At 42.5% G+C, this 12,872-nt stretch overlaps 1 protein-coding gene across 3 annotated transcripts in view; it reads left to right on the top strand.

Moving 5' to 3' along the window:
* The window catches only part of LHFPL3 (LHFPL tetraspan subfamily member 3), a 234,635-nt gene that overhangs the window by 198,993 nt on the left and 22,770 nt on the right, over nucleotides 1–12,872 (top strand). Inside the window, exon 3 of one of the 3 annotated variants that reach the window (XM_048942583.1) lies at nucleotides 3,969–4,016. The exons of 1 other annotated variant lie outside the window; for it this stretch is intronic. In XM_048942583.1, coding sequence (XP_048798540.1) covers nucleotides 3,969–3,985 — 17 coding nt within the window. In that variant the 3' untranslated portion in view covers nucleotides 3,986–4,016. The remainder of the gene's footprint in view (nucleotides 1–3,968; nucleotides 4,017–12,872) is intronic. One more of the 3 variants, XM_048942591.1, reaches the window with a different exon arrangement.

Below are 12,872 nucleotides of genomic sequence, written 5' to 3' on the forward strand. Positions count from 1 at the left end.
TTAATCTGACAGGTCTGGCCCTCCCAGGCGTGTACAAAGCCTGAGTGCCGCTAATACCTTCTGATGATGCCTTGCTGAGTCACTATATCACCAGCTCCTGCCATACAGTCTTTGTCTAAATATATACGATGTGCTTCTCTAATTGCTGTGAGTGTAAAATAGGGCAGGCGAGGTCGATGCAGGTTTCTGTGGCTGAGCTGAGATGTTTAATTACACGGAACAAAATCTCAGCATTGTAAAGATTGCTTCCAGTAGTGTTCTATGTTTCTTATATATTACTGCAAGATGTCTGCGGCTTTAACACGTTGAACTCTGTCCTTTTCCATCAGGAATAGAATTTCATCCTAAGAAACAAACATTTTTTGTACCAAATATGCTTGACCTAAAACTTTCCACCTATTACTTCATAAATACTTTAAGATTACAGGGGCTCAGCTAGCTTAGTAAAGATGAATTGCATGTGATCCAGGGAATACAACCATTCCATTAGTTATCCTTCTTTCAGTTGTGTCAGGCTTTTTGTGAATAATCTGCATGTTTAATCAATGGAGACTAATTAAGAAGACACGGCACGTTTTACTGTTGTTTTAAAACCTGTTTGTTGCCATAGGCAAGACATCATCAGTATTTCTAGATGCAAATAATTATTTGTTATATACACCATGGAGAATTTTACTGTCACCACTAACAAAGCTAAAAGAATATATTAACAGCAATACACAGATATGTAACCTGCAAAATTTGATGGTTGAGAAGAAAAGGATTATAACAAAATTGATTATTTCTTCCTCTAGCTCTATATTCAACGATCCCAAAGGTTCCAAATGGTTCTCCTTACACTTGCTCCAGAGCAAGGCTGCTTTACATATCCAAATAAAAGCAGTCAAATGCTAAAATTGGTAATGCCAGTGTAAGTATGGACTTTCTTCAATGATTTTAATAGATTTTTTCTGAATTCACAATAGTAACAAAATATTTATCACTGTCCCTTTATACACCAAGTAATAGGGTAGAGTAAATGCTACTTAGGGCCAGATCTGTCTACTTTATTCACACAAACAACTGCATTGATTTAAATAAGATCAGTCAAACCAGCAGGATTCTCCCTGGCAGTGTCCATGTTAACAGCAGCACTGTGGGGTGAGCAGCTCGTGCTTGAGGCCCCATGTCTGCGCCAGCAGCACGGTGCAGGGAGGTCATTATTTCACCCAGCCTCCTTCTTGCCCCTGTGGTTATCAGCCAGTTATCAGCTGGAACAAGCATAGTTGATGGGAAATTCACCTCAGAAATATACTCCTCATCCCAGTCAGAACATCAGTGTGGGCATATCCCTAGCTGGCCTCAGGCCTGCCGGTGTCTCATGTACATTATCCTGGTTTACCTAAGAAAAGAGAATGGGGACAGGTCTTCCCAGTTCACCGGGTGCTGGATTGTTCCTATTACTGGGTTTGTATAGGATATACACTACACACACTTAACCTGCGTAAAATCCTGTACTTTGGGATACAGACTGATGCAGGAATTATGGTATAGTGAGAGGTACATCACTCATAGAATCAGAGAATATCATGAGTTGGAAGGGACCCATAAGGATCATCGAGTCCAAAGCCAAGAAGGAGCTAAAAGGAGGAGAAGAGTTTTACATCTGAGCAAAGTAAATCAGTTGAGGGACAGAAATGATTCCTAGTATTGCTGTGTGATGCTTATGTGCATACGGAGGGGAAATGTTCCTCAGCCTGATTAAAGTGTTGGCAGGAATGTGTCCTGCTGAGGAAAGCTGCTTGGGGCTGGAAGCGTGCTGGAAGTTCCTGAGGCTGGAATGGATCCAACAGCTCCCCTTGCATGTATTTGTGCTGACTGGGAGATAACTAAGCCTTCGTCTCCACGAGGATGGCAAAACTCAGCCTACATAATAAATGCCTGGGCTCCCCTAGGCCTGCTCCATAGTGCCCATGAATGGGATTGCAGGCTGGACAGCTGGTGTGTCCCAGGGGGCAGAAAGAGGAATAGAAACATCGTTGGATTCCTGTGGGAAGCACGTGTGTCTGGGGAAAAGCAGGGCATGGGAAGAATGGATCTTTCATCAGTGCATGCTTGAATAGGTTCTGGGTTTTCCTAGGACATTTCCCAAGTGTACCAAATCATTGTGGTGCTGCTGACTTGGAACAGCTGCCACCCAACCTGCACCAAACATCAGCTCCACCTGGCCGGGATGTGTAGGAAGGAGGCAGGCAGCAAAGTGCAATTACCTGCCTACAGATGCTTCCATGTTCATCTGGCAGTGCAGAAGGAGCAAACTAATACAGGAGGGAAAGTAAAATGCTGACCATTTTATTTATTGGACAGAATATTTAACCTTTTTTGTTTTTTCCTTTTTTTTTTTTTTTTTGTCCCCAGTATTATAGATGAGATAGATGCTTTGCTTTATACCTCAGTACTCAGCCAGTGTGTGTATCCTTCCATGTCTCTGTTCCATCTTTCATTGCCCAAATAAAGGCAGGAGCCAGTCCAACTCCTTGTTTTAGGAGGCAGTCCAGTGACAGCATACATGCAGTCACAGCTTCCAAGAAAGACAGAAAATCCAGCTGATTTGTTTTAAAAAATAAAATAAAATCCTTACCGCCTGCTGTGAAGCTTTAGAAAAGTTAATATTATTTTCATCAGGGCTGTGCCAGTTGTTTAACCATTCCATTTAGATACTTCCAGCTATTACTTCCAACTTCACTGGTGTATTTTACAGTTCTTCTACATTAAGAACAGCTAGAAGACATCTGATTCTATGTTGGCTATTTGTGATTCATATGTCAAGTCCAGTTTGAAATTCTTAAATTATTTTCCAAACAATTTTGGAGTGATATTGGAACCACTGGGCTGTGTTTTTAGTTAACAAATGATTGCTTTGAGATCTGAGACTCTATTTTAGCATATCCTTTGAGACCCCTGTGAAAGAGTAGAAGTTTAGCCCAATTGATTGCTCTGCTGCTCCCACAGAAGAGCCTCGTTTCTTTCTCCCATGCTTGTTACAGATTTTTAGACGTTCAGCAGTGTAGTACACAGGCATGCAGGCACACTTTTTTTTTTAATATAAATCCTTTAGCTTGTAGGTGACTTTCAGTGTGTTTCCTCAGTGGGCACAAAATGCTGTGTAAAGTGCTGTAAACTCACAAGAAATTACCTGAGTATGGAGCTGAAGATACGTTCCTCTGAGTCCTGAAGTATCTGCAGGTTCCCTGTGGGCTTCCCCAGAGCACAGGGTGTGCAGGACCTCACCAGAACATAATTCTATGGGTGCATAATTAGAAGCACAAGCCATGTCCGCCCTGCAGATCCACTGTGCACACCAGATTAGGTTGGGTTCTTTCAGACAGTGCCATTGTTTTTGGAAGTACAGTCAAAAATGACAAGCAGTGCACCAACAAGAGTCAGATAGTATATCTTTATTACTTTAACTTCTCATCCAGAAGACAAAATTCTGTAGATCTGTATTTTCTGATGTAGTAACTGATGTGTTTTTATCTTTCATCTCAATAACTGTTCAACGGTTCTGATTTGTGATTTTTTCTTTTTAATTTTACACCTTTTTTCAAATACTTTTGAAGTAACGTGGTTAACATAGTGCTTAAAGTTGTCCACTGATCAAAAGATGTTACTGGGAGTTTTGATTCTGGCACGATAGCAAAAAAAAATCAGCAACACACAGTAGTCCTTAAGATGACTTTGCTGTTTTGTGTTTAAGTTCTGTCACTGTTTCTCCTCTGTTAATTGTATTTTTTCATCCACCTCCTTAGTATCCTGCTGAATTACTCCTGCCTTTCAGAAAGTTCCTTATCTGATTAAATAGCAGCAGAAACCTGAATGATTCACACTCTCCCCACTGTAGCAAATATTGTTTACAAATCATACTACGATGTGCACAGTCTCATTTGATTATACCTTAACTGTTCTGTTTTTCCCTCCCTACCTCACAGATGATGGAAATGCTTAAAACAAGTTAAGGTAGTATGACACAGACTGATGTAAGTGTGAGCATGGCATCCAAGGGACGAGCTGTGGAGTGCTTGCGCGCTTCTGCCAAAATACGTTGCATGGCTTTCTGCTGTTGTCTTGTGTTTCTGATGTTAGGCAGCATGTTCAGCAACATTTAAGCATTCATTTTCTTTTAATATTCCCAGCTTTTTTTTTTGTAGTCTTAATAAGTTGTTTTTTTCAGTAGCTTGTGGCAACTGCTTAGTGGCAAATCTGCAAACTGTGTGTGTTATTCTTGAATAACGTTTGGAAACACCTGCAAGGATCAGGGCCCAATTGGTTATGGCTGTTCAGAAACGTGCTGCAGTGTTACTTAAGTTTTCAGGCCAAATGGATCAGAAACAGTATCGACACTGCTCTTGTGCTTATCGCTGAAAAGCAGAAGCTCCTGGTTTGCTGTCTCCAAAATTCAAGCCTGATACTGGTGCAGCTGCCTGCTGCGTACCACTCAGCTATGCACATCTGTGCATTGCACTGCGAATGCTTTGTCAGAGCTATTCTGTTGTAAAGCATCTTACTTCATGAGACAAGTACCACACTGGAATTACAGATGTTGTGTTTTCACAGTATTCTTAAAAAAGACTCCTATGGACAAAGAGAAGTTACTGATACCCCATCCCTGGAAGCACTCATGGCCAGGTTGGATGGGGCTTTGGGCAACCTGGTTCAGTGGGTGGCAACCAGCCCACAGCAGTGGGCTGGAACAGTGTGGCCTTCAAGATCCCTTCCAACCCAAACCATGCCATGATTCTGTGATTCTGAAGGTTATATTCTCCTGTGTTTATATATTTCTTTTAATCTTAGTGTTTATAACACTTACGAGGGTAACACCGATCAGTGTATTGAAATACATTTATTCACGTGAGTGTTCTGGTGCTGTCTGGTAGTGAGAGGCAGAACTCAGTTATTCCTTGTTAGGATTCCTGTTCACCCAGGATTACCACTCATATTTTCAGTGTACTGTGAGTTCTAGTGATGAATATGATCAAATACTGACCTGGTTACCCGGCAAGGTAGTGTCATCCCCATCCTTGGAGATTCCCAGAACTTGATGGAACATGACCCTAAGCAACCTGCTCTAGTTGGATCTTCCTTGAACAGATTGCTGCGCTCACTTCTAGAAATCCCTTTCAACTTATTTTTTTCAATGTTTCTGTAATTTCGTGTCTGCATTGGTGGAGAGTACAGAAAAGTCACCAAAATAGCTTTCACTGTGCTGTAAATTATAATGCGAAGCCAGATCACCAGAGGTCAATGCACTGGTCACTGTTCCACTTTTCAGCATAATGAAATGTCGGTTATTTTTCTCAGTGTGCCCAGTTCAGCTGCTTGCTATCAAGCTACATTTGTAGGCATTTGCTGTGTTTTCTTATCATGCCACAAAACCATCCCTTCACTCCATTGTACGCAATATTGTAATGTGTGGAATTACAGCAGGTGTTGTGTGGGAACAGAATGACTTTCCAGAAATATATCTATTTTTGAATTATCGGAGCTGTGGCAAATGACACTGACAGCCATCTATGTGATGTTTTTATAGTTTATCTCAGTTTTCTCATGTAAGATCTCTACCTCTATTCCTTAAGACGCTAATGATTAGACTGTCAGAGCTGAGAAAATCCACCTGGTGAGCAAGGTCACCTTCTCTATCCTCAGTAACAAAGGAAAACATCAGAAAAGCAAGGCTAAGGAAATCCTAATTAACACCAGTGGTGAACAAAAACCTAGGGAAAAAGTAGAGCACACGATATAAGACTCTACAGAGGTAAGATTATTTTTTGAAATAGTAAAAGAAGCCTGGAAGCTGTATTTTCAAATACAGTTAATGCTGGGGATGTGTTGCAGAAAAACAAGGACTGTTATGTGATCGCACTGCCTCCCTTTCCTGGGTGAGCTCCCACAAGCAGTCTGACTCTGAAGCTCAGCTACGACCCCAGTGACCATTACTACTGCCAGGCACTTCAGCTCCTCAAGTCTTGCTTTGCTGTGCCACTACGACAAGAAATATTCTCTCTTCCCACAGTGCTCAGATAATCATTTTTCTTCTCATTTTCTTCCCCTAGTCTTCTCTTGGTTCAAAATTCAAATTACCTGAACTGGGCTAATTCCCGCTGATTGCCACTGCTTCCTCTCAGTCCCAGCCCCCTATTACAGGATTGCTCCCACCAGCTGACTCTTAGGCACCAGTGCCTGGCAGATAACTGCTGATGTGTGGAATGCTTCTGCCTATTCACACCTATAATCCATGTGTTTGACAGCCATCTCCTAACTCAGTCCTCTCTGGGTGCTGTGACAGCCCGGCACTGTTGGAACAAGACTGGTTTCCCCTCTGATTCCCCTTGCATGACAGAGATGTCCTCAACTCTTTTCTCTTACCTTACAAGTCTGAGAAAGTGCTCCATAAAGGAGAGAGGGTATTTTTGTCTTCTAGCACCTGTATGGGTTCAATAAAAGGACCTTTCACTATTGTGTTATTTTAAACTATGTTAACAACTGCAGCTGCAGAATTTAAGCACCACATTAAATGCCTGCACAGTGAGTGGCGGACACCAGGACACCAACTAATCAGCAGGAGAGGACAGACCTGTGGAACTGCTGCAGGCTGTTGAATGTCACCATCTCTCTTCTATGCACATGCTCACATGGGTGTACGTTGGCATTACGCAGTCAGACAGCTTCAGTAATGTCCACAGAGCCAGCCAACCTGTCTAAAGGTTGTCTGCAGAGCCTTTCATAGAATCATAGAATGGCCTGAGTTGAAACAGACCACAATGATCATCTAATTTCAACCCCCCTACTGTGTGCAGGGTCACCAGCCACCAGACCAGGCTGCCCAGAGACACATCCAGCCTGGCCTTGAATGCCTCCAGTAATGGGGCATCCACAACCTCCTTGGGCAACCTGTTCCAGTGCGTCACCACCCTCTGTGTGAAAAACTTCCTCCTAATATCTAACTTAAACCTCCCCTGTCTCAGTTTAAAACCATCCCCCTTGTCCTGTCACTCGTAAACAGACATTCCTCCTCCTGTTTATATGCTCCGTTCAAGTACTGAAGGCCACAATGAGGTCTCTCCAGAGTCTTCTTTTTTCCAGGCTAAACAAGCCTAGTTCCCTCAGCCTTTCTTCATACTCTTGGCTATCAGCAAAGCCATTCATTTGTTAATTGGTATTCTCAAAACATAAGAGCATAACCTAACCACACCTGGCTGAAAAACTTGTGCTAAACTAGCCTATACTGACCAGCATATCCCTCTTTTTCTGGTGCTTCCAGCTTAGAATCACAGCTGAGTTATACTCCAGTCCCAACAGAACACTCTCTCACATCTTCTTCTGCAAACCCTGTTGCCTTGGTTGGTTTCCCTTTAAGCCTGAGAAAACCCATCCTTCACCAGGTGCTCAGCACAGTTATCTTCTCCAGTTATATCATTCTGAGCAAATGACAGGAATAGTTTTTCTTTATTACCTGCAGCACAGTTTTATCCCTCATGTGAAGGCTAACTCCTCTGAAAGTCATTCCCAGAATATCATCATTGATCAGAATTGCCCCCTATAATTTCATTCAACCTTCAGCTGTATGCAGCTCTGCCCACATCAGATTAGGTGTCTGGCTTCCAGCATTCTCTCCATTATCTTTCACTAAAAGAAACACATACACTAGGATTTCCCACAACACCTTCTGGGCTTCCCAGGCAAAGACACAGCTCCTCACAGTGAGTGTCAACATGGTTTCCCTGCTCCTTGCTGTGTCCAACAGCAGCAGTGAGCATCAGCCAGTGCTCTCCAAAGCAATCATACTGTACAGCTCTCTTGCCTACTTGCTTTCTTCCTCTGTTCTGTGTGTTTAGATATTCTCTGCACCATGGACCTAGGCTTGCCTTGGGCGGGACATTTCTTATGTCTCCTCCTGGCAGTCTTTTTCTGCTTGGTATTTATGTTGGCCTCTGTCATCTCCACAAGATCTTCTGTCCCAACATTTCCACTTGATCCATCTACTCATGCTTGTTCAGGCTGCTGCTCCCTCACCTTTGAGGGCCTGGGATCCAGTAATAATAAAAAGGATAATTCATCCTGTCCTCCTCTGCTCTTATCTGCCATTTTACAGCACTGTACCAATCTCACCAGCATTGCCAGTCCTGTGTGATCACAAGCTATGGAGTAAAGAAGAGTACACGTGAACAGGCACAGCTCCCCACTGGCACAGCTCCCTTATTCCTGATTTTCATATCTTTGCAACTTAAAAGAATGTTACTTTTTAACTTGAAGCTAAACTTGGTCCTGTTCATTCATTTTTGAAAATGTGGCTGTGCCTAAAGAAAGCAGCACAGTCCTGGTCAGTGTCTTAGCCTATCCAGCACACTAAAATGGTTTCAAGAGACCTGAAGGAGCTTTACGGGGGATGAGAGAAAGGCTGGACTCAGCTCAGTGAAGTACATTTATTCCCAGAAGAATTTAAGGAGCCATAATGAATTCAGCAGGATGGTCCATGGACAAAGAGGTGCTCCTGTCTAAGTGGTTTGCTGGATGGATGCCACAGACCAAATTGCTCCCAAAAGCACGTGGGACAGCTAGGAAAGCAAAATTTTCCCTGTGGAATACCAATGTCTTCCTTGCCCAAAGCCTTATTCAGCCTCCTGACGTGTGAAAATTGCAGGGTCTTTATCAGTGACAGCGTAATGCTCAGCTGACCTCAGACCTTCATGCAGCAAAGCACTGTTATGATCTATCATGAAGGCTGGCCAACTTTTCTGCATCACGAGTCCCCAGAATGCCTGTTTTCCTATGGCCCAATGGCTATAAGACATGACGATCTGTAGTGGTACAAAGATCTTGGGATAGTTTATAGAGAAGGGCAGGGTCCTGTCCCACACTCACTATAAAAGGCAATTCAGTTGGATTCACATCTGAAGCCCACATGGCTTGGCTGTGCTGGTGTCTGCAGCTCCAAAGCTTATCCTGCCACAGGCATTCCTGTGCCAGGAGGATGCTGTCAGTCCTATAGGAAACACAGGGCATAGGAACCAGAGTTGAACCTCTCACTGCATCTGGGCAAGTGATCAGAAGCTATATGCTGTCATAGGGGTTGCATTCGTGTTATATCATTGCCATGGAAATCCTTCTTTCATAATGACAGCAAGCAATATCCCTCCTCTGCACTGAGACTGCCCAGAGAATTCAACACACAAGAGGGCAAGAAACCTTGACAGAGCATTAGCATTTTATTATCCTGGCAATGCATTAACCTGGAAAATGATTATATACAAAGTGAGCTAGAAGTGGGTAATGCTGTTGCACACACTGCTTTACCTGTCTTCCTGGCGAATGGCTATTCGGGATTTTCTAGCTGTCCAGTGGGCTCATCTTTAAAAGTATTTTCTTAAATATATTCTTGAAATATAGTCTTAAAATGTATTTCCATTTCGTAGTCCCACTGGCAATCACATTAGCATCATGAAACCTCTTAGTCACAGCACTTTCAGCAGAAAATGCTCTCTGGAAAACTAGAGACAAAGACTGCATGCTGCTGCCAGTGGAACAGGGTGTTCTTTTCCCTTTCCACATTTCACTGCATGTTCTCTGGAAACCATACTTCCTGATAGAGACAACCAACTTCAACAGACTTTGAGCAATGTATATAGTAGTTAAAAGGTTTTTCCCATCTCTAACCTCTGTAATGCAACTACAGAAATAGAAAAATACAAGAATTTTTCCCTGTAAGTGAGATCTGTCCACGAATTTAGTCTTCACTGGAGAGGGAAAGGTGTCTGAAGGTAAGGAGGACATTCACCTCTGTAACTCCCTTCATCAACCAGTGAGAAAAGGCAGCAGGTTGTTCTGATTTTGGCACTGGCTCAGGCCACAAAGAGCACCACCATCTGGATGCCAAGGAAATGCAGAAAAAAGCAGTTTCACTGAAATGAAGACATACAGTTATCTTCAGTCTACTATATATTAAGGGGAGCGCAGTCATTCTCCAGAATGCCTGAAGCCAGCTCTGAAAGCAGAGCTCATATATTCTCAGAGGTGCTTGAGCTCAGATCGGCTTTGAAGGGGAGAAAATATTGCTTCCATCCAGTTCGTGCCAGAGGAGAACTTAAGAAGTAAATCAAAGGACACTAGGGACAAATCTTTGATAAAAGCATATCAAAACTTTGTTTAATTTGTTTGCACTGCTGCTGTAAAGCAGACTCACCGGAGACAATATGATCTACAAATGGAATTTGTTACTAAATCAGGACATGACTTACTGGAAGGATAAGTAATGATTTCATCTAAGTCATTACATCTCCCTATCAATAGCACATCTCTGTGGGGAGTGTACTCACCTCCGGCTGAATACTGTATGATCTCTGTAGGACAAAGTCTGTACGCCTGACAGAAGGACGCGATAAACCCAACCACCCAAAAACCAGTGGGTCAAATTGTCCCAGGCTGGCAGCAGATGTGTGTGTCGATGTGTTGTATGTGCAATATCAGGCACATAATCCCTTTGGTCTGTAAAATCTGCTTCTGCTCAGACATGCGGGAAAGTCAATCTCTAAGACAGCAGTGGAGGGGTTGGATTCTCCTGTACCACACACATGTCCACAGATACTGAAGTGTCTGACTCTGACACATCCTAGGCACATACTCAAGGGATGGGTAAGCGATGCACCATGGGTCTACAGAGCACCATTACCATCACATATTACCATACATGGCTCTGTGCGTGTGCACCTCTGACCTGCTGAACTCTCAAATATACCCCAAACTCTCAAATACTGTAGAGATTTCATTGCTGAAAGGAGAAAGAGTACTCGTACAGGGAGCTACAGCAGGATGGCTATTCAGAGATGCCACTAAAAACTATCCCAACTTTGCCTACTCCCCGCATTCTTCATATCTGTCCTTCATACTCTTTATTTTGTGCTCTTCTTTCCCCAAATGTTTTGATGTTGCTGTTGTCCACCATCTTCCGAATTGTTCCTCCTGAGCAATGCCATATTGGCATCTAGTTTGTAAAACTATTATCTTCCACATCCAGGCAGCACAACTTCAGTTTTATTTCCAGCATTCTCACCATCCTTCTTCTTCTTTCCAGGCTGACACTGTCATTTAAGCCCACTTAAATTCCCTTTGCAGTGCCACACACAGATATTCATTATTATTTTTTCCCGCAGCAAGGGCTGATAGCTACATCCTCAGTCTTTGTGACCTTCTCCATTCTGGCCCTCTTGATGTTCACCTTGCCTTCCCTCAAAATGTCACAGCTAAAATTGATTCCTTGCTTCAGTTCTCCAAAAAAACACACTAATTCCTTTCACTTCTTCACCTTCATCCTCTTTGTCAAGTTCATGGCCCAATCTTTCAAAATTTTCCATAAAGCCACTCTTCTGGGCCTTCCTGCTCGTCTCCTTCTTTTCTCCAGATTCCCTGTTTCTCTTTCTTCTGCAGGAGGCTTCCCAGTGCGACACGGAATTCTTTTCACAGTGCCACTACACTGAGCTTCAAATCCTATAAGTTTTCAAGTTTTCCACAGATGTGAGCCATTTTCAGAGAATCAGGGCCATCGACACTATTTTCAGGTCTTCTCTTGCTCTCCTACTTATTCCTGCCTCTGGCATTGAGGTGTTACCTTGCAGCCAGATGCATACTCTCTCACTGCAGTGCCCCATAGAGATGCAGTGTGTGGGGTTGCTGGAGGAAAGGTCAGTGCCTTGCTCTTGCCCAAGTTAGCCTTGATGAGCTTACCTCAAAGTAAGGCAGAACTGGTCTACTTCTACCATTTGTTCTGTAGCAAGGGACCTAGCTCTCATCCTCAGCTGAAGATATCCTCTTTTGTAGCCTTTGCATGCTTCCTGCCTCCATTAGTTATTAGGAATAGAGGGCACTTTAAATGCCTGTGATACACCTGGCATTGTATTAGAATTATATTGAGGAAAAAAATCCCTCTGGAAAATGTCAATGAATTTATGGATTACATCCGAGGAGAGAAAATGTATAAGAATGAATTTGTCCAGAAATTCTGGTGGATTTTTTTTCTCTGGAGAAAAAAATGGAAGTACCAGTGTGACCACATGGTACTGTCTGAGTAACTTTTATGGAACATAATTGCTCCTTCTACCCACCGTCCAGAGAACACTCATTCTTTAAATATCTCCTCCTTACAAATGGTGCTCAAGCTGGAACATGAGGCTTAGAAATAGTGACTGTAACCTAGATCATTTACTTGAGCTTTTTATTTCAGCTCTGTTATTTACAAACAATTTTTGCATGATGTCACCTGCCTCTGAAGAGCTTTGTAATTAAGAAGTGAATTTTGAGTCTCCTTAAAGGCAATGTTCATAACAGATTAGAAAGATCAGAGATGCCATGAAGATTTTTAAGTAACAAGAGTTAATGTGATTAAATGGATCACTGTAGAGTGAAGATTAGATTTCACAATTACATATCAGAATTAATAAACAAAAAAGAGTGCAACTATTTTATCTGTTTCATGCTGATGATATAAGCAGGCATGCATAGGGGTAATTCATTCAGATCTGTATCCCACAGTGCCTGCAGTGGTTGGTGATTTTGAGTACTGTGCCTCAAGTGTTAAGGTTTTAGTGCCCAGATAGGCAGGATAATTATACCAGAGAAATTACATCCAAAATTAGGGCGTTTAGAAAGGGCTAATCCCATTTGACCAATATCAGCCACAATGGACATTATGTCCTGCAGCAAAAATTGTCAAATCATTTGTAATAGGTTTTCTGTGTTGCAAAATATGTGCAAGTCATAGCTTAACAGCAATGCTTGTACATTCTAAGTCTAATTAAATATAGCTTGTATAAAATATTATGATGCTCCATTCACATGCTTAGAAT

The sequence above is a fragment of the Lagopus muta genome, chromosome 1 (genome assembly GCF_023343835.1).
Source record: "Lagopus muta isolate bLagMut1 chromosome 1, bLagMut1 primary, whole genome shotgun sequence".
NCBI classification, from domain to species: Eukaryota; Metazoa; Chordata; class Aves; order Galliformes; family Phasianidae; genus Lagopus; species Lagopus muta.